Source organism: Procambarus clarkii, unplaced genomic scaffold (genome assembly GCF_040958095.1).
Source record: "Procambarus clarkii isolate CNS0578487 unplaced genomic scaffold, FALCON_Pclarkii_2.0 HiC_scaffold_107, whole genome shotgun sequence".
NCBI classification, from domain to species: domain Eukaryota; kingdom Metazoa; phylum Arthropoda; class Malacostraca; order Decapoda; family Cambaridae; genus Procambarus; species Procambarus clarkii.
Window position 1 is genome coordinate 2,487,547 of NW_027189140.1, and position 20,955 is coordinate 2,508,501.

At 46.6% G+C, this 20,955-nt stretch overlaps 1 protein-coding gene across 1 annotated transcript in view; it reads left to right on the top strand.

The window, feature by feature from the left end:
- LOC138360309 (origin recognition complex subunit 3-like) overlaps nt 1-11,773 on the top strand; it is a 53,388-nt gene extending 41,615 nt beyond the window's left edge. Inside the window, exons 4-5 of the mRNA XM_069320224.1 lie at nt 6,517-6,704; nt 11,421-11,773. Of these exons, the coding sequence (XP_069176325.1) occupies nt 6,517-6,704; nt 11,421-11,526 (294 nt within the window). The 3' untranslated portion in view covers nt 11,527-11,773. The remainder of the gene's footprint in view (nt 1-6,516; nt 6,705-11,420) is intronic.
- The last annotated feature ends 9,182 nt before the right edge of the window (nt 11,774-20,955 follow it).

Consider the following 20,955-nt stretch of genomic DNA (forward strand, 5'->3'; position numbering starts at 1 on the left):
ATCATTTTGGGTTTGGGCAGGCTGTTAAAATATTCCTTCTTGTTTTGTTAATTTGAACACAGTTTTGGGATGGAAAAATTTGCAATTTTCTGAGTGACATACCTGTATTTAGGATATTTCTGGAGTTTTCTCAGCAGAAAAGTCATTTAATATTTGCTGTGATCTCAGTGTTCTTTGGGTGGACTGTGCCACAAACTAGGGCAACACTAAGTGTTCCTCTAGTTCCCCTAGTTCCCCAAGCTTCACCCACAACTTCAAGTGTAGGTTAGACATATACAGTGTAATTACCTAAGTGGTAATTACCTATGTGTAGTTACAGGATGAGCTACGCTCGTGGTGTCCCGTCTTCCCAGCACTCTTTGTCATACAACGCTTTGAAACTACTGACGGTCTTGGCCTCCACCACCTTCTCACCTAACTTGTTCCAACCGTCTACCACTCTGTTTGCGAAAGTGAATTTTCTTATATTTCTTCGGCATCTGTGTTTAGCTAGTTTAAATCTGTGACCTCTTGTTCTTAAAGTTCCAGGTCTCGGGAAATCTTCCCTATCAATTTTATCAATTCCTGTTACTATTTTGTATGTAGTGATCATATCACCTCTTTTTCTTCTGTCTTCTAGTTTTGGCATATTTAATGCCTCTAACCTCTCCTCGTAGCTCTTGCCCTTCAGTTCTGGGAGCCACTTAGTAGCATGTCTTTGCACCTTTTCCAGTTTGTTGATGTGCTTCTTAAGATATTGGCACCACACAACTGCTGCATATTCTAGCTTTGGCCTAACAAAAGTCGTGAACAATTTCTTGAATTGTAAAATTCAAGAAATTGAATTCTTGAAGTGTAATGAACGAGTTTGGGTGGGAATAAATAGGAGCTGCCTCGTATGGGCCAAAAGGCCTTCTGCAGTTACCTTCATTCTTATGTTCTTATGTTCATTACTCAGATAAAATGGGATAGACATAATTTGCAGAATAGAAGTGATATTTTGTAGCGCTCAATGACTTCTTGTCCCAACACTGACAAGAAAAGTCTCTGATACTATCACAGTATCTGACTTCTCATTCTTTGTTTTGTTCTGTTTTTCTGGGGGGGAGGTAGCCCCGTCAGCTCCCCGGAGCTATCCAGGCTGATATTGCTAATATTAGATTTTGGCATCAGTCAGTGTGAATGGAGGTCTTTAGACCTACCAGGGACCACGAGCCAGAACCTGACCCCCTCAGAGAAGCACGAGGAGCAATGGCCTATAGAAACCTCCATGTGGTTTGGACGCATTCTATGTCTGCCATTGACTAAGTCAGGCACCCAGAAAGGCAATCATCCCAAAACAATCCTCTATTCTGGTTAAAAATGGCTACCAAGAGCCGAACTAGTGGACAGAAACTCCCCAAACAAAAACGAGCATAACGTCACCACGTTACCGCGCTGCCATCTGCGCAGCTTTCCCCCCTCCCCGGGAGGGGGAATGGGGAGCCCCAGACCCCTCCTGTCGGCTACCCAAGACCCCCAGTTCTCAGGCTGATGTTCTTGGAGAAAGTCGTGTGCTCTGGCTCCTGCATTGGTGCTCAGCTCTGTGCCTGTGTGGTGTGGTGGCTGTCTTATTGGGGCGTGTGCAAGCCAGAAATAATTCTTCAGTACTCGGGCTACATGCGCCTAGATTTACTTTCCCTAGGTGCCCGGTAAGTACTGTCCTTGGGGCTTGGAGCCTCCTTCCACAAGTTCCTTGGGTGTTTGCTGCTCAGCTTTTGGCCGCCCTTTGTGTGCTGCAGTGTTCTGGCATCCTTGTTCACCTTAGGGTAAGAGGCAGTTTGTATTGGTAGGGGCGCAGGGTTCTGGCATCCTTGTTCACCTTAGGGTAAGAGGCAGTTTGTATTGGTAGGGGCGCAGGGGTTCTGTGCAGCTAGTTTCACCTCTCATAGGGGTGCAGGGTTCTGTGCAGCTAGTTTCACCTCTCATAGGGGTGCAGGGTTCTGTGCAGCTAGTTTCACCTCTCATAGCGGCCGGCTCTGTTCCGCCTGGGTAACTGTGCTCTTGCGGGGTTTTGTTTTTCTTTTTGTTTTCCCTGCTTAGTAGGGGGATCTTCCTTTTGTTGTTGACCCTAGTGTGTCTGTTCTGGTGGTACCCCCTGCATGGCTCCCGTGAGTGTACACGTCCCAGGGGTTCAGTTATTTAGAAAGTTGTTTGGTGGGCTTGAAAGCCGGTTAGCAGTACCCTGATTGGGCTTCCCTGAGCGTGTGTTCCGTCTCAGGACCCTAGGAATCCCCACGACGGCGCGTGGGTCCGATGGATGTGACCCCTGAGTTTCCCTTCACTTTGTGTGAGTTCGAGGGTTGCTCTGTCCCCTTGTCTCGGTGACTATCATTATTTTTGTCTCCATCACACTGCCTGCTGGGTCAGCGACACTTTGACCCGGAGTCTTGCGAGTTTTGTTGCTTGCTGGTGACTCGGTTCATCAAGTCTATTGATGACGATATTCGGGTACAAGCAGTGCAAGCGTTGCATGTTAGGTTTCGGTTGTTGCAATGCACTAGGTTTGGTTGCTGACCCGGAAGCCCCGAGGCTGCCCCGTTTTGGTTATAGGGACCCGGACTTTGGGGGTGTTGTTCACTTCGGCCTTGGTCAAGGGGGTTCGCACCCCCTTGTCCCTCCTCTGCTGTGCTTTGGTCTGGTCCCCTCCCTCCCCTGCATCCAGCTCCAAAAATATCTGAGGGTTTCGGGGTCGGGGCAGGGTTTAGGTGGTGTTGAGACTCGGGGGATGCCCCTTCCGGGTTGGCGACGGAGGCATTCAAGTCATTCCTCCCTGCCAAAACGTCTGGGTCTGACCAGTCGGTCCCTCTTCTTCTGACTTCTACGGCTGTGCCAGCCTTTTCTTTTGAGGCCGAGGTTTTGAGAGATGACTCGACCCCGGATCCTGATGTGGTGGTTCCCGGGGGCTAGGGAGGGACTGACTTGGGGGCTTGGGCCCCGTTGGCCCCCGCCTGGGTTTATTCTTCCCCTCTGAGCGGGGCTTACTGTTACAGGGAGTAGGGTTTCTTTCCCCCCCCCCTCTTTGTACGAGTTGGATTTGGTGTCTGACCCTTCTTGGGTTCGGTTCCGTGTCCCTTCGGGTCCCTCCGTCTTTCCGGAGGTTTTCGGCTTCCTGCATTTCACCCTCCTGTGTGCAGGAGGCCTTTGCGGCTTACCTCCTGCGCGACCCAAATTACACCTTTATCATGGATCCGACTACGTTCAGGTTTGGGTCTTCGTTTCCCTACTGGATTCTGTATGAGGATCCGGATTTGTCCTCGCTGGCGGACTGTCCTGTGTTTGCTTTGGAGATTTAGCATACCTTCTGTCATTCCCGCACGCTTGAGTGACGTGAGGTGTTGACGGTGGTCCAGGTTTTCCTGGAGGGGCGAGTTTGAGCACCTCAATGAGTACTTGTTGGCCCCTACTCCTCCTCTGGATTTGGGTGTCGTGCAGCTTCACATGCAGGTTCCCTCCCTTTTGGCTGCACTGGTTGCTGATGACTTGTACGCTCGTGGTCTGCTGGTCTCAGCTTTGCGTTTCTTTTCCCTTCTGGAGTTGTCTTTGGACTGGCTTGAAGAGGATTTAGAGGAGCTTGGGGCCGTTCCTGGGTCTGGCGCCTTGGGCTCGGCGGCACTTGCGTCGGCTGCCTTGTTGTAGCTATTTACGCTGATCCTGCAGGATGCAGAGTCGCTGTTTTATGCCTCCTGGCTCGCGTGTTGGCAGGCGGTGCTTGCTTCTTGCTTGGAATCTGCTTGGGCCCTGGCTTAGAATAGAAAAGGCATAGAATGTCTATGCCTTTTTGTTCCCCTGCTGTTTTTCGATTCTGCGGTGGTAGAGTATATGCCGGTGGCTTCTGCTAGCTGTCATCCGATGTCCGACTTGTTGGTTCTCCAGGGATCCCGGGGGGATCTTCCCGGAGGGATCGTGCCAGGTCTCGGGGTTCCGCTCGTCGTGGTAGGCCACTGGTGCCAGTTTCGTTGTGGCGTCACCTTCAGAACCGTCATCATCTGGTTGGCGAGGTGTTGGCTCTGTGCGTAGGTCGGGTTCTTGTAAGGGGCATCGACGCTTTCGCAGTTTGTCCCATTGACAGGGTGATAGGGAAAGAGGCTTGCTCTATTCGCTCATACCTGGTCCCACAATTTGTGGGCGTTTCAGGTAAAAAAGCAGTATTTTTACCGGGAAGTTCAAAAGTGAATATGTTAGCAATTTTTGGTACCACAACCAACATAATTTAAATTCCACACACACTATAATTAGTGTGTGGCTGGCTGGTAGGTGGGTGAGGCAAGTAGGTGAACAGACAGGGAAGGAGGAAGGGCTGGATGAATAGATGGATTTCTAACTGGCTGGTAGGCAGGCACATAACATTCAGAGACCCACCACACCCCACACCTCACACCCACAACCACATTCAGAGACTTATCTTGAGGTTATCTTGAGATGATTTCGGGGCTTTTAGTGTCCCCGCGGCCCGGTCCTCGACCAGGCCTCCACCCCCAGGAAGCAGCCCGTGACAGCTGACTAACACCCAGGTACCTATTTTACTGCTAGGTAACAGGGGCATAGGGTGAAAGAAACTCTGCCCATTGTTTCTCGCCGGTGCCTGGGATCGAACCCAGGTCCCACAGGATCACAAGTCCCGCGTGCTGTCCGCTCGGCCGACCGGCTCCCTCGCCACACCCACTCCAGATCCCCCACACCCACTCCAGCCATCCTGTGTGCTTGCATAATCCCTTCCAATGGCTCCCTCCTTCCCTCCCTCCAACCCTCGTGAACACTCAATTATCCCCCTTCTACCATGCTATATCCCCATCCTCCCCTCCTAGCTCTTCCGGAATGGGATGAATGAGGGCATGGCATGGGTAGAAGGGGAGGATTTGAGTGTTCACAAGGATGGTAGATGGAGAGTGGCAGGGAGGGAAAGATGGAGTCAGGCAGTGATGGAGGCAGGGAGGGAGGGAGGGAGGGCGGGCATCTCAAAATCCCACACAAATACACCCACACACCCACTTGCACATACACACCCCCCACATCCCACACTCACCCCCCACGTCACACACACATCCCAAACCCCCCACATCACACACACATCCCAAACCCCCACACAAATACACCCACATCCCTACACACACCGCTATACACCCCACACCCACCCACACCCCCACCCCTCTACATACTCCACACTCACCCACACACCAACCCGTTCTCGCAAATTCGTAAAGTCAATATGGACTTATTAACTACGTGCATAGGTGATATACTAAACATAATAGATACCCTTAAAAAGATTCATAGAAAACACCGACCTTACCTAACCTTGTTAGTATCTTAAGATAAGCATCTTATTGCTTCGTAATTACAATTATTACTTAACCTATACCTATTATAGGTTAGGTAATAATTGTAATTACGAAGCAATAAAATGCTTATCTTAAGATACTAACAAGGTTAGGTAAGGTCGGTGTTTTCTATGAATCTTTTTAAGGGTATCTATTATGTTAAGTATGTCACCTATGCACATATTTAATAAGTCAATATTGACTTATTAGATTTGCGAGAACGGGTTGCACACACATGCACTCACATAAAACCACACCCTACACACACCCCTATACACCCCACACACCCACCCACACACATGCACTCCACATCCACCCACACCCTACACACACCCTATACACCCCACACTCACCCACACACATGCACTCCACATCCACCCACACCCCCTACACACCTCACACCACTCACCTACACAAACACACCCACCAGATCCCTACACAAACACACCCCACCAGATCCCACACTCGCCCCCCCACACACACACACACACACATCCTTAGCCCACACACACACCCCACACCAACCTACACATACACACACCCACCACATCCCAGACAGTCCCTCCCAACTCTACCCTCTCTCCAACACCCCCTACCCTGAAACCAGCCACCTCAACCCCTCCCATACCCTGCATCTCAAGCCACTGCTACAGTATGACCCGATGCCTAACTGCATTATCCTGCAAAACCTTCGGTTATCCAAATTCTTTTCTGATATGGTGAAGTTTTTATCCGGCTTCAAAAACAGCCGAATAACCCAAAGATTCGGTAAAGTGGGCTTCGCATAAGCGAGCTTATACAGTACTGTAATAATAATAATAATAGTATGATATGTGATGCAGTAGTAGTGTCTTTAGAAAGATGCTAAGGTGAGAGTTTACCAAATTGTATTAGTCACATTTTGATTTCTTGATATGGACTACACAAGCTCACATCTACTTACCCATGATGAGTAAAATTCAAGGCTGCTAAACATAAAAAAAAATTCCATTCTTGTTAATTTGGTAATCACCAGATGAGAGAAGCTGCTCATTTAGAGACACAGATCTGTTGCTACTCTGATCTAATCAATAAATCTACATCATTTCTTTAGATGTTATCATTTATACATTGTAAATAGTGTCCAGTTACATCTGAGATATTTATAAATATTATTCATTTGTATTGTGTGTTTCAGTGCGAGTGTTGTCAGCTGGAGGAGCCGTCAAGTGTGGTGACAACCTTACCAGACGTCAGCGTGGTCTACAAGCTTCACTTGGAGTGTGGGCGCCTCATCAATTTGTATGACTGGCTTCAGGCCTATATTTCAGTGGCTGATCCAGAGGAAGATACATCCAGCAAGAATGCAATAGATCAGAGACTTCAGTATCCTTTTCTTACTGTTTAAGCTATTAAAGTATTTACTAGTACATCCATGTTATTGACTTGTATAAGTATAAATGCAAATATAGTGATTGTGCAGTAAACACAGAAGTAAGAAATAGAACTTCTCCTTGCATATAGAACACCTTTATGTTAGGGAGAAGGTAGTGGGTAGTAGGAAAGATTTTGTTAATTAGCATCCCAAGAAAAGTGTGTGCGAGGGTGTATGTTGAGAGAGTAACAGAGAACAAAGAAAAGGATAGGGATGGAACAACGTATGTTTTGGAAGGGAAGAATGTGTATAAAACATTTATTTACCCTGAAAATGGTTACTGCAAAGTTTCTTGTTTAAGGGGACACCAGCGTTGAATGCAATGAAATGCCTCTTTCAAGGTAGAGTCCCAGTAGCTCCCTGAAGCTATCTCGCCGAGATGGCTTCCTACTATTGGGACACATGAGCCCATTGGCCTACCAAGGACCAGAGCCAGAACGTGTCTCCTTCACAGATACACAGAGAGCAGAGTCATATTGTCATCACCCTACGAGGAAAGCATCAGAAAGTCACTTAAGCTATACAGACGGCTGCAAGTTCATAGCACTTAGGGCAATGAGACGGCCAAACAACTTTGCAATCTGCTCAGGAGAAAACAGTGAACCACTCAAACTAGCATTAACCCATTAATGCCTCTAGCTGCCCCCAGGCGACCCAGAGTCCCCAGCTCACAGCTGACTCCATAGCCAGTCTAGAGCCTAACCAATGAACCTGGTATGGAAGGAGAGAGGGAGCAAGGGCTCTACTCGAAAGAGGCATTTTATTACTTTCAATGCTGTTTTCTGGGAGGAATGTCTTGGTGCCTTCCTGAAGCTAACAATCCAGAGAGAAAAAGAGTCAAGAGACATGCCAGAGAGTAGGAGAGATGGCAAATACTATCACAAAGAAGAGATAACAGGCTGGGAACCTTGTCCAGCAATACACACACACGATTGACAAGGATGAACAGCAAGAACCAAACAAGGCACCACAGGACCCTGTCTGAACACCAAAACCCCGAGCCTGTAAAAATAACCCATTCCATGGGTGAGAAAACTGCAGCCAGCACAGAGTACAAATTAACACCACGGGGCCCCCCCCCGAGGACAGACTATAGGCAGACCTGCCATGAAAACACTGCCAAGAACTAGAGGAAAATGAGCCTAAGAACAGGGACCAAAGAAAACAGGGTCAACTAACATGGTAGCCCACTGTGACAGAACTGATGGCACAGAGGCAGTGGCAAAATGCCACTAGTTTGGGTATAACAATGCTGCATCCCCCTAGGTGGATAATAAACCAAACCCTCTCCCACCCATTCCACTTCCGGAGGAGAGTACAAACTCACCAGTCTCTCAGCCGGAGGTGAGAGTCACATAAATACCACTCCATATAGTAATGAGAAGACTCCAGACTGAATGAGCAACCATGAACCGAGGAGGGGAAAGAAAGACCAAAACCTCATCAAGAGACTAAGACTGATCAGAAGGAGCATGGAGCCAGTCGGAGGAGAACCAAATGTCAGAGACAACTTGCAGAATGATGCCAAAACTGTAATGACGCCAAACACAATCAACAGCAGCACCGCCAACACCAAACAGCAAGAGGAAACAGAATCAGGCAGCAGCAGGAGAGGCACAACACTTGGAACGGAACCCCAGAGAGTACACCAGAAGAGGAGGAGCAAGGACAGAAGAGAAGGAGCAGGGACAGAAGAAGAGAAGGGACAGAACAGGAGGAGCAGGGACAGAGCAGGGAGGAGCAGGGACAGAAGAGAAGGAGCAGGGACAGAAGAAGAGAAGGGACAGAACAGGAGGAGGCAGGGACAGAAGAGAAGGAGCAGGGACAGAAGAGGAGGAGAGCAGGGACAGAAGAGAAGGAGCAGGGACAGAAGAGAAGGAGCAGGGACAGAAGAGAAGGAGCAGGGACAGAAGAGAAGGAGCAGGGGACAGAAGAGGAGGAGCAGGGACAGAAGAGGAGGAGCAGGGACAGAAGAGGAGGAGCAGGGACAGAAGAGAAGGAGCAGGGACAGAAGAGAAGGAGCAGGGACAGAAGAGGAGGAAGCAGGGACAGGAAGAGAAGGAGCAGGGAAGAAGAGAAGGAGCAGGGACAGAAGAGAAGGAGCAGGGACAGAAGAGAAGGAGCAGGGACAGAAGAGGAGGAGCAGGGACAGAAGAGGAGGAGCAGGGACAGAAGAGGAGGAGCAGGGACAGAAGAGGAGGAGCAGGGACAGAAGAGGAGGAGCAGGGACAGAAGAGGAGAGGAGCAGGGGACAGAAGAGAGGAGGAGCAGGGACAGAAGAGGAGGAGCAGGGACAGAAGAGGAGGAGCAGGGACAGAAGAGGAGGAGCAGGGACAGAAGAGAAGGAGCAGGGACAGAAGAGAAGGAGCAGGGACAGAACAGGAGGAGCAGGGACAGAAGAGGGAAATGAGCACCAGACAACATACACCTACCATGAAGACAGACACAGGTGGGACACCAATAACACAACCAACTGCTCACAATGCAAATGGCAAAGACCTGCATCAGAAACTCCACATGCACAGGGCAGAAGGCCGAAACCAATGAGAAATGTTGCTAGGCCAACCAACAGAAAGAGTTGGAGTCGTGGAAAATGCCCAGGTTCAGACACATGGCTAAAAGATCCAGAAAGATAAAAGATTTGACTTGGGCAAACTTCGATGACCCAGGAAGCACCACTACACCATGTTTACAACACTGCATCAATGGAAGTACTAGCCTTGGTGTCAACTGAGAGACTGGGCTCCAGGCCGTTTGATGGTGGCTAGCGGTACTACTGTGATGGGTTTACTCTATTATATGTCGCTTGCCACTCTAGTCTGAGTGGTTCACTGTTTCTCCTGAATAGATTGCTGAGTCGTTTGGCAGTCTCATTGCCTTGTGTGCTATGAATCTTGCAGTTGTCTGTAAAGCTTCACTCTGACTTTATGGATACTTTTCCGGTGAGGTGACGAGAATACATCCCAGCTCTCTACACCCCTGTGAAGGGGCCAGGTTCTGACCCCTGGTATCTGGTAGGGCAAATGGACTCGTGTGACCCAGTAGTGGGGAGTCATCTCAGCAAGATAGCTTCAAGACGCCATCAAGGAAGGGGGGGGGGCTCCTCACAGAAGAGCTGTATACTGCCTTAATGGATTTAAAAAAATGTATATGATTGGAATAATCAGGAAGCATTGTTGGTGGTTATGAAGAACTGTTGAGTAAGTGGAAGTTCATTAGCAATGTAATGTATTGTTGTGATGGGGTAAATTCTGGTTATTGACATGTCTGTAAAGCAGATGATGTGTTCTTTGCTGAGAGTGAGGAAGAATTGGAAAAATATTGTGAATGACTTCAGTAGTGTGTTCAAGGAAAGAAAATTAGTAATTATAGAAAAAGTAAGGGTATTTGGTTTGAAAAAATAGATACTGTATTAACATGGATTTTGAGGAGCCTTATAGTTGCAAAGTAGTGAACTGTAGTACAGTAGTCAACTATAGGATAAAAATTTGGCAAGAGGTACTAGAAGAGGTAGTAAGCTCTATAGACTTGTGGGCAGTATTAGATAAATGAGAGTTTAGATGGTGAAGTAGGAGCGACAGAGAAGTGAGTGAGATAGCTTCAGGAAGCCATCAAGGGGGGGGGGGCTCCTCACAGAGGAGCTGTATACTGCCTTTATGGATGAGAAGAGAGGTAGGAGAGGTGAATAGTATAATGAAGAGAAGTTATGTTAGTGTGGAAGGGCTCAAATAATACCAGCAGTTTAAATGAGTGCTCAACTACTTGTACTGGTTGGTAGACCAACACCTCACTACTTGCACTTCAGTATTGGTGCCCCAACTGTCTTAAGTGGTTGGGCAGCATTCCTTGCCCTATCCTATTGCACCTCCTTGTCCTCATATCCCATCCAAGTGCTATATAGTTATACTGGCTTAGCACTTTTTCCTGATAATTTCCTAACCTTAAATGAGTACTTTTATCTCTGTAGCTGGTATAGGTGTGTGGAATGGGTATAGCAATGAGGAATTATACAAGTAAAAGAGATGAGGGAATGTAATGTGTTGTAGAGTGCCTGAAGCACAATCCATTGAGAAAGTATAGACATATAGTATAGACAATGGGAGCCGGTCGGCCGAGCGGACAGCACGCTGGACTTGTGATCCTGTGGTCCTGGGTTCGATCCCAGGCACCGGCGAGAAACAATGGGCAGAGTTTCTTTCACCCTATGCCCCTGTTACCTAGCAGTAAAATAGGTACCTGGGTGTTAGCCAGCTGTCACGGGCTGCTTCCTGGGGGGTGGAGGCCTGGTCGAGGACCAGGCCACGGGGACACTAAAAAAGCCCCGAAATCATCTCAAGATAACCTCAAGATATGACTGTAGACTGCATGGTTACGTGTGATGAGAAGAGTGTACACGCACAGGTGAAATGAAGGGATCGTGTGGTAGAAGCAGACAACCCATATTTTGGATGGGAAGAGTGGAACAAAAAATATATATATAAACATTCCTTCTAATGCATTGTGTGTGCTTTCCTCTGAGGCTAAGGGTCCCCCTTCTTCCAGCCAGAGGTGGTACTCACTTCTATATAATTTATTTATTTATTTATTTATTTATTTATTTTAAGTATTAAGTAAAGATAAATTTTAATTGAGCTTAGGAGCCATTGTTTTCCTTAACAGCTTACCAGAGCACGGTTTGTTCAGGCTGTGTCTGAAATACAGTTTTTAGGCTTTGTTAAAGCAACTAGTCGCAAAACTGATCATGTGGCCAGGCTGACGTGGGGCGGGTGCTAACATCACCAATGCCTTAAACATCATGCGACGAAGACACCTCTAACAACACATGTCATTTATTTAACCAGTATATTATTATGCAATGGTTAAATCAAACAATTGTCAAGATTCCTAAAGTAATTATTAATTTTTGTTTGATTATATTTTTCAATACAATTTTATGAATTTTATGATTAAGAAATCAATAAATGTTAAAATATTTTTTAATAAAACTGCATCTGTATTTTTTAATAAAATTTTATCCAATTATTGTTTTTTATTGTAGTGAAACATCAAATACAGGTCTGGGCTCAAGTGCTAAAAGGTTAAAAGCTTACTGTATTAAGGCTGATGTACAGTATTGCTCTTAACTTACCATTAACTAAATGTATTATTAACTGCTTCCAAATTTAACCCTTAGAACTGTGCAACAATTCATATGACATGTTGAGTAACTGTCGCGAAAGTGTGCACCACTTCATATGACGTTTGGGGTACCATGCAAGATTTAAACGGCTTGTAGCTACATGCGGTTCACATCAGCTTCCTCAGGGCTCTTGTAAACAGACGCCATTTAAAAAAAAAAATCGTGGGCAACATTCCCACTATTACAAGGCAACAAAAGTGCCTTTTCGCTCTTGCCCTTCTGCAGGCTGTTGGCGCGGTTCAGCTTCACATGCAAGTTCCTTACCTGTCGGCTGCGGTTGTGGCTGAGGACTTGCGTGTGCGTAGCTTGTTGGCTTCAGTCCTGGGTATCTTTTCCCTCCAGGAGCTGTCTTCGAATTGGCTTGAGGAGGATGTGGAGGCGCTTGGGGCCGTTCCTGGGTGTGGCAATTGATCTTGGCTGCTCATGCGTCGTCTGCAGTTTTGAAGCTGTTTGCGCCAATCTTGCGGAATGCTCTGTCATGGTTTTTCGTGGTGCATCTCGCGTGTCGACAGGTGGTGCTTGCTTCGTCCTTGGAGTCCACTTGGGCCCTGGCTCTTAGGTTGTCTTCGCCCTTTTGTCCTTTGCTGTTTGCGGCCTCTGTGGTCGAATGGCATATGCAAGCGGCTTCTTCTAGCTGCCTCCCTATGTCTGACTTGTTGGTTCTCCGGGGGTCCCGGGTGGGTTCTTCCCGGAAGGGTTGTACCAGGGCTCGCGGTTCCACTCGTCGGGGTAGGCCACAGGTGCCAGTTTCGGAGCCGGTGCCACCTTTGATCCCGGCTGCACCTGGTCGGCGCGGTGCTCTGTGAGCAGGTCGGGTTCTTGTAAGTGGCATCAGCCCTCTTGTGGTTCACCCCATTGACGGGGCGATGGGGGGGTTCATCAGCGGTTCAGGGACTGGCTCGGTTTTGTTGTGGAGCTTCAGAGTTACCACTTTCATTGTCCCCCTTTCGATTTGAACCTGGCACCTTGTCTATTCACACATCTTTCCTGGGTCGTCATGACCCATCTGCATCTGTTAGGTGTTCAGGTGTTGGCTTACCTCGACGACTGGCTGGCTTGGAGCTCCCAGTCAGTTCGCGTGTCTGCTCGCCAGGGGTTTGGTGCTTTTCCATCTAGCCGGGTTCGTGTTCCTGGTGAACTGGCGAATTAAGTCCCAGCTGGTTCCCTCCCAGGTTCGGACCTGGCTGGGTCTTGTGTATGACTCTTGGACCTCTTCCTCGTCTCTCCCATCATAGTCTCTCTTTTGGCTGCAATCCCGCATGTGCTTGTTTCTGGGGGGGCTCCCGGGTCACCCGGCGGTTGCTTGAAGGTGTTTGCAGGAGCCTGAAACTTGTGATGGTGGTCTACCTGCCGGGTTGGGTTTGGCCTCGTCGGCTGTTCTGGTTCCTTCGGGGACGTCCTACCGCCTCTATTGAATGCTGGGTTCGACCCCCATGGGACTTGTGTCAGCTGCTGCGTCGCCGACTTCTTCTTTGGGTTTTTCGGGGTTCAGTGCCTTGGCGCCTACCTGAGCCCTCACTAGATTTGTTCACAGACGCGTCGTCTCTTGGCTATGGCTTTATGACCAGTGCTCACCAGGCTGGCCAGGGACGGTGGGGTCCGTTCTTCCGTCGGGCGCACAACGCAGTGTAGGAGTTCGCGGATGTGTGGATGTCACTTTGGAGGGTTCGGGTTGCGGATCGACGATCCGGCTCCATTCGCACTGCTCCCCGGTAGTTCATCGCCTGAACCGAGGGGATTCGATGCAGTCCTTGGCTCTTGGCTGGCTGAACGCTTCGGGTGACTCGTCTGCTGAGTTCTCGGGGTTTGGCTCTCCTGGCCGTTCACGTTCGGGGGTGTCCAACGTCTTGGCAGACAGCCTGTTGCGGTTCATTCCCATTCATTCCACGGGATGGATAGTCGACCCCGACTCCTTCAGTTGGCTCTGCTAAACGTACAAGCTCCCGGAGGTGGACCTTTTCGCATCGGCGTGGTCGAGGCGTCTCTGGTATAAGTAGCGCCCTTCCCCAACTGTGAGGCCATCGGGGTCAATGCCTTGAGGCTATAGGGCTGCCATAATAATAATAATAATTTTTATTTACATAAAGGTTTAATAGGTTGGTGAGATTACATAAGATTGGTATTTTTACATACATGTACAGGTGGGGTTACCTGTACCTCTTTCCCCTGAACTGCTGTTGCTCCAGGTCCTAGCTCGCTTGGAAACTTACCAGGAAAGAGTAGTCTTCTTGGCTCTTTGGTGGCCGGCTAAGCCTTGGTTTCAGGCGTCGCTTGCTCGGTGTCTGAACCTGAGGGCCTTCCCGCAGGTTCCGCCTCATTCAGCAGATCGGTCCAGTCCGTTACGTGGCTGGTTCGATTTTCTCCTCGAGTCTTCACATTTGGTCTTTCTGACTCGAGTTTATCACCACTTGTGTGGTGAGCAGATGGCTTCGTTGATGGTGTCCCACCTGCGTTCTTCGTCTCGGCGGTGGTATGAAGTTTCCTGGTGGTCCTTCCATTATTTCTTGTTCCATCGTAGGTGTACTTCTGTTTTTGTTCAGGTTGTTTTGTCTTTCCTTTCGTGGTTGTTCAAGGACCGTCATCTTATGCTGAATACTGTTGCCTCGTATCGTGCGGCGCTGGTGGAGCAGCTGTAGTTTGAATTCGGCGTTGATATTATTTTCGTGCCGTTCAGCAAGATGTCTCATGTGCTGTTTCACCTCTGGCCTGCTCATGCACTGCCTGAGCCGTCATGGTCGTTGGACCGGGTGCTCTCCTTCCTCTCTTCTCCTCAGTTTGTGGTGGCTTCTTCAGTTCATGTTTGTTTGACAAAGATTTTTTCTTGTTGACATTGGCCTCTGGGGGTCAAGTCAGGGAGCTTTATGCTCTCCTGACCCCCCCCCCCCCCACTGCCCTGCGCTGGCACAAGGGGTTTCTGCTCTTTTGGTCCTGGTAGTTGTTTTATTCGTTTGCAGTTCTCCTTTTCCAGCGAGGAATGAGACGGCTGCTTTCCAGAGGGGTCCTTGGGTCGTTGATGCTTGGTTGGTCTGGCTGGGGTGCATCATGTGTTGTGTCTAGTTGCGGCTCTCTGCCGTTTCCTGCGCACCATAGCCTTGGTGGCCAGGGACACGCATTGGGTTTGACTGGTTTTGATGTCTTCCCTGTTCCAGGGTTCGGGCCTCCCAGGTTGCCCGCTGGGTCCTTCAGTCCAGCCCGCCTGCGGTTTATCATCGTGCCCAGGACGTTTATGTGTTTGCTGTGTTGGCGATCATCTCCCGGGTTTGTCCCTCTTGTTTTATCTTTGGGTAAGTAGCTCCAGGGAGCTGAAGGGGTTTCCCCCCCCCCCCACTCCCCAGAAAACCAGCATTGAATGTAATGAATCACCATTTTCTGGATGAGACCCGGAAGCTCTCCGGCAACCCTCCCTCCCTCTGGTCGGTGGTTGATTGCATGTTTTCTGACATCCAGCTTCAGAACTGGGATGTGGATAGCCAGTGGCAGGGGTCTGGAGCTTCCCCTTCCCCCCTTCTGGCGAGGGGGGGGGTGCTGCACAGACAAGCGGCGTGGTGACGTGGAGACGTGATGCTCATTTACTCGTTTTCGTTTGGGTAGTTCTTTCCACTAGTTCGGCTTTCAGTAGCAATTTCTTAACCAGAACAGGGGTTTGTTTTGGGGCACTTATCTTTCTGGGTACCTGACCAAGTCAATGGCAGACATAGAATGCTTCCAACCTCACGGGGGGTTTCTATAAGCCATTGCTCCTCGTGCCTCTGTGAAGGGGCCAGGTTCTGGCTCGTGGTCCCCTGTAGGCAAGAACTCCTAGCACATTGACTGATGGCAGAAATCTAATATATCCATATCAGCCTGGATAGCTCCGGGAAGCCTCCGGGTCTTATCCAGAAAATGGCGTTTCATTACATTGAATGCTTGTTGTTTTTTCTTTATTCAGTTTATGCAGTTTTAAACTGATATTAGAAACATAAATTAACATGGAGGGCTTTCTATATTAAATGGTGCTCAAAATGGCAAAGCTGAGAAGTGAAGTGTAGGTATAGAGTTCCAGCTAATTTAATACAACAATTATGATGTTCTTTATTTTATAATATCGTATTTTATAGAAATTACCTATGCCTGTACACTCGTTCCTTTAGAAAATAGTTATAATTACCTAAGTGTAGTTAAAGGATTATTGCTATGCTTGTGGTGTCCCATCTTCCCAGTACTCTATTGCTATATGATGCTTTGAGACTACAGATGGTTTTGGCCGCCACCAACTACTCACTTACCATGTTCCAACCGTCTACCACTCTGTTTACAAAAGATAACTAATTAATTTTTTTTTTTTTTTTTTTGGGGGGGGGGGGAGCCTTTGTTTCCTTAGCTTGAGTCTGTGACCTCTTGTTCTTGAAGATGCAGGTCTCAAGAATTCTTCTTTATCAATTTTGTCAGTTCCTGTTACTATTGTGAATGTAGTGATCATATCACCTCTTTTTCTTCTATCTTCTATCCTAACATTACAATAAATCACTTAATCTTCCCTGATATTCTTAAAAAGGCTAGACCAATCCCAGTCCATAAACATGGTCATCTCACTGAAATAATAAACTTTAGACCCGTATCAATCCTGCCCGCCTTGTCCAAAATATTTGAAGGCCTTTTGATGCTCTAATTAATGTGTTTGACTTGACAAAACTGAGTAACCCCCATAGGTCTGTTTGTTGACCTGCATAACACATTTGACACAGTTAACCACAATAACCTTCTCATGTAATCAGGGGTCACTTCCTACAGTACTTCAGATCTTACCTCAGTAACAGGCACTAGTGTCTGTGGATGATGCTGCTTCTCCCACACTGGCAATTAACTTTGGCATTCTACAGGGCAGTTCTGTGTACTTGTGCCACTCTTCTTTCTTATTTACATCAATGACCTACCAAATCCTACACAACACCTGAAACCAGTTCTATTTGCTGATGACACAACCTTACCTTTCTCAAAAGGCCTGATAGCACCAGCACCAGTATAAAATGCTATGACTTGTTAAAATCCAAAGCCTATGCATATGGGCAATGTGACGATGACGACTCCATCTGTTGAGCACACCTGTCCCCTTTTTCTGTTCCCTGGTAGAAGGCTATGATCTTACTGACACCTCTGTAGTTTCATTCTTACTATTCATCTTTTACTCCTCAGAAGTGATGTGGGTGGAACCTTGGTCGACAGAAATCAGTTCACCCAGGGTAGTCCTGAACTCAAGACGTGTTCCAGTGGGAACAAGTCGTTGAGTTGGTGTAGACTGTGATTTATCTGTGACACTTGGTGAAGTATTGGTGATTAGACTAGCGTATCCCGGGATTGCCAAGTTGAGTTAGGAGATGGAATTACTAATCAAGCTGTCAATGTAATCAATCAGAGCTTTAATATAACAATGTGCTTTAATATACTTACTTATCTCTCTCATCTCATTTTTCTCTTGTAATGTATCTTTATCATTTATCAATTCTGATTGAAATTACCTACTTAAAATTATCTGCTAGATTAAGTACCTGCCCGAAACGCTGTGCGTACTAGTGGCTTTACAAGAACGTAAATACTGTACTATCCAATGTATTCTCACAAACCCAATGTACCTTCTTGTATATATATAAATAAATAAAATAAATAAATAAATAAATAAATGTCCGTCAGTTAAGACTTGTTATAATTGAGGCCAGTGTGTTGCTGGAAGTGAAGTGGTGTTTTGATACTGTAACGACACTGTAGAGGACTGGCCCATGATTTACTGAGAAAGGTAAACCTGCTGGCATGTGTAGCATAGAACAGGCATGTTGAACATGCCTAGGTCCTGACATGAGTCTAATACAGAGTTAAGAGTGTTCTGCGTGTTAGCATACCCAGTGGTGTGTAGCATTATATCATCAGCATAGCTAATGATGTGGACGTTGGGTTTGTTCGGTATAGAGTTTAACAGCGTGTTTATTAAGATATTAAATAAGGTAGGACTGAGGACACCACCCTGTGGGGTACCTAATTCAAAATCTTTTGTTATACTCCTATGCCCCTGGAAAAATACAGATGACTTGCTATTTGATAAGTAACCCCTGATCCAACAAAGAAGTCGACCACACATATTCATTCTTGCAAGCTCACTCAAGATAACATGTCTATTTACAATATCAAAGGTAGACTTGAGATCTAGGAAGGTGGTATATGACTTTTCAGTGTGCAGGGTAAGAAAGGTGGTGATGCAATGATGCACACTCCTTCCATGCCTGAAACCATATATCTGGGGGTATAGCATGGTTCTTATTCTATGGAGGAGACGGTTTAGGACCATTCTCTTGAATGTTTTGCAAATGCAGCTAGTAAGGGAAATTGGGCGGAAAGCATTCTTTTGATTTGTCTTGGGAATCGGAAGGATTATACTGTTGGTCCAAGAGATAGAAAGTTCCCCAGTAACATAGCTCATATTATACAGCTCAAGTAGGGGATTCCCTGGTACTAAAGGGAGCAGACGCAATATGTCATAAGTGATACCATCCTCACCGGGGGATGTGGCTTTACCTTTGTTTAGGGCCGAAAATAACTCAAACTCAGTAAATGGCACGTTGCATTCTTCATCTTTGTGGAGCATGAAGTCAATGAGCCTTTTTCGATCTCTGTAACTAGCATTTAATCTGTATTGTGTGTCTAGAGGAAGATTATTGAAGCTAGAGGTGGTTGCCCAAGCATCGACTAACTCGTTTGCTCTGTGTAGAGGGTGAGGGTGTGCTACTTGGCCGATCTTATCGCCTTTAATTCTTTTAATATCCTTCCGTTCCTGACTGAGGGGGTGTGAGAGTTGAGACTGTTAGCAAAAGTTTCCCAGTTATCTTGCCTGAGCTCTGTCATGCGCTCCCTCGCCTTCGCTAGAGCTTTCTGAAAGTGTTTGACCATTTCAGGTGTAAGTGTTTCCCTGTATGCACGTCCAACTCTTTTGGCAGTGCGCTTCAAAGTACGCAGTTTGGGGTCATTGTAATAGGCATGGTGTTTATTACTTTTCATATCGTTCCCACCATTGGATGGTGCTGAGGGCCGACCTAAAGGATCAGCGAACATCTGAATGCTCTGTACTAGACCGTTGTTAAATGTCTGGACTGTGGAGGGATCATAGGTGCTGTACCACTCTGACACATGAGCAACAAAGTCTTCACATCGAGCAGGAGGAACAGTGAGCCGCTTGCGTTTAAAGTTCCACCGGGCAGGATGGTATTTCCGATACATAGAGCAGTCAATCTAGGGTGATGATCTGACAACAAATCTGTTACAATAGATGATGTGCACCAGACGTGAGAGACGTTGAAACCAACACACAGATCTAGAATGCCTCCACAACTATGCGTGGGTTCAAGGTCACCCACAATCTTCACATCTTGGTGACTATTTAGTAGCGACAGCAGTTGATTCCCGTTACCGTTACTGAAGCGAGAGCCACCAATGTCCTTGTGTCTAGCATTGTAGTCACCAAGAATGATGGTTGGCTCTGCTTGAGCGCAGGTCGGAAGATCAATATAATATAACTTTCCTACTGGAACATATAGATCAATTAAGTACATTGAGGATAGCATTGCTCACATAGATCCTCATGCCATGATATTGTTGCCCCTCAGTCTGCTTTTCTGGAAGAAGTTGATGGGGAAGAGATCGTTTAATGTACAGAATGCAAGAGTTACTGGATCTGAGGTTGTAAGAAACAAATGAGGCCAATTTCGGGGGTGAGGATCTTGCGGGAACTCTGCACTCCTGGAGACATACAATATCAATTTGTTCAGTTGTTACTTTGTGATGTAAATCTGAGAACCTTTTTTTGAGGAATGCAATGTTCCAGCTAAGGATGGATAGCCTAGTTATTTGTACATTTTAAAGTAAGCATAATTATAGATTATTATTAGTCCACTTTAATGTATAATATCTAGCAATATCTATAATTATCTACAATTTTCAGCTATATCTTGCTCTGGTTAGACCCCATTTAGATTATACAGTTCAGTTTTGGTCGCTGTACTATAGAATGGATATAAATTCACTTGAAGGTGTTCAGCATAGGATGACAAAGTTAATTCCCCAAATTAGAAACCTGTCACACGAAGAAAGATTAACAAAGCTTAAATTGCATTCACTGGAAAGACGAAGAGTTATGGGTGACATGATAGAGGTTTACTAGTGGAAGAATGGTCATAACAAAGGGGATATTAATAGGGTGTTAAATGTATCAACACAAGACAGAAAACGAAACAGTGGGGATAAATTGGATAAGTTTAGATTTAGGAAAGACTTGGGTAAATACTGGTTCAGTAACAGGGTTGTTGATTTTGTGGATCCAATTACCGTGTAACGTGGTGGAGATGGGGTCCCTCGATTGTTTCAAGCGTGGGTTGGACATGTATATGAGTGTGATTGGGTGGTTATAAATATGAGTTACCTAGTATGGGCCAATAAGCCTTCTGCAGTTACCTGTGTTCTTTTGTTCTAAAGGTACCGAACCAGTATTTACCAAAGTCTTTCCTAAATCTAAACTTGTCCAATTTATACCCATTGTTTTGTGTTCTGTCTTGTGTTGATACTTTTAATACTCTATTAATATCCTCTTTGTTATGTCCATTCATCCACTTGTAAACCTCTATCATGTCACTCCTAACTCTTCGCCTTTCCAGTGAATGCAATTTAAGCTTTGTTAATCTTTCTTCATATGATAGGTTTCTAATTTTGGGAATTAACTTTGTCATCCTATGCTGAACACCTTCAAGTGAATTTATATCCATTCTATACTATGGCGACCAAAACTGAACTGCATAATCTTAATGGGGCCTAACCAGAGCCAGATATAGCTGAAGAACAACACCAGGTGTCTTGTTACTAACACTTCAGTTAATAAAACCCAGTGTCCTAGTTACCTTATTATGAACATTTATGCATTGATCTTTTGGTTTTAAATTCTTACTAATCATAACTCCCAGATCCCTTTCGCAATCCGACTTCGCAGTCTCAACCCCATCTATCTCGTA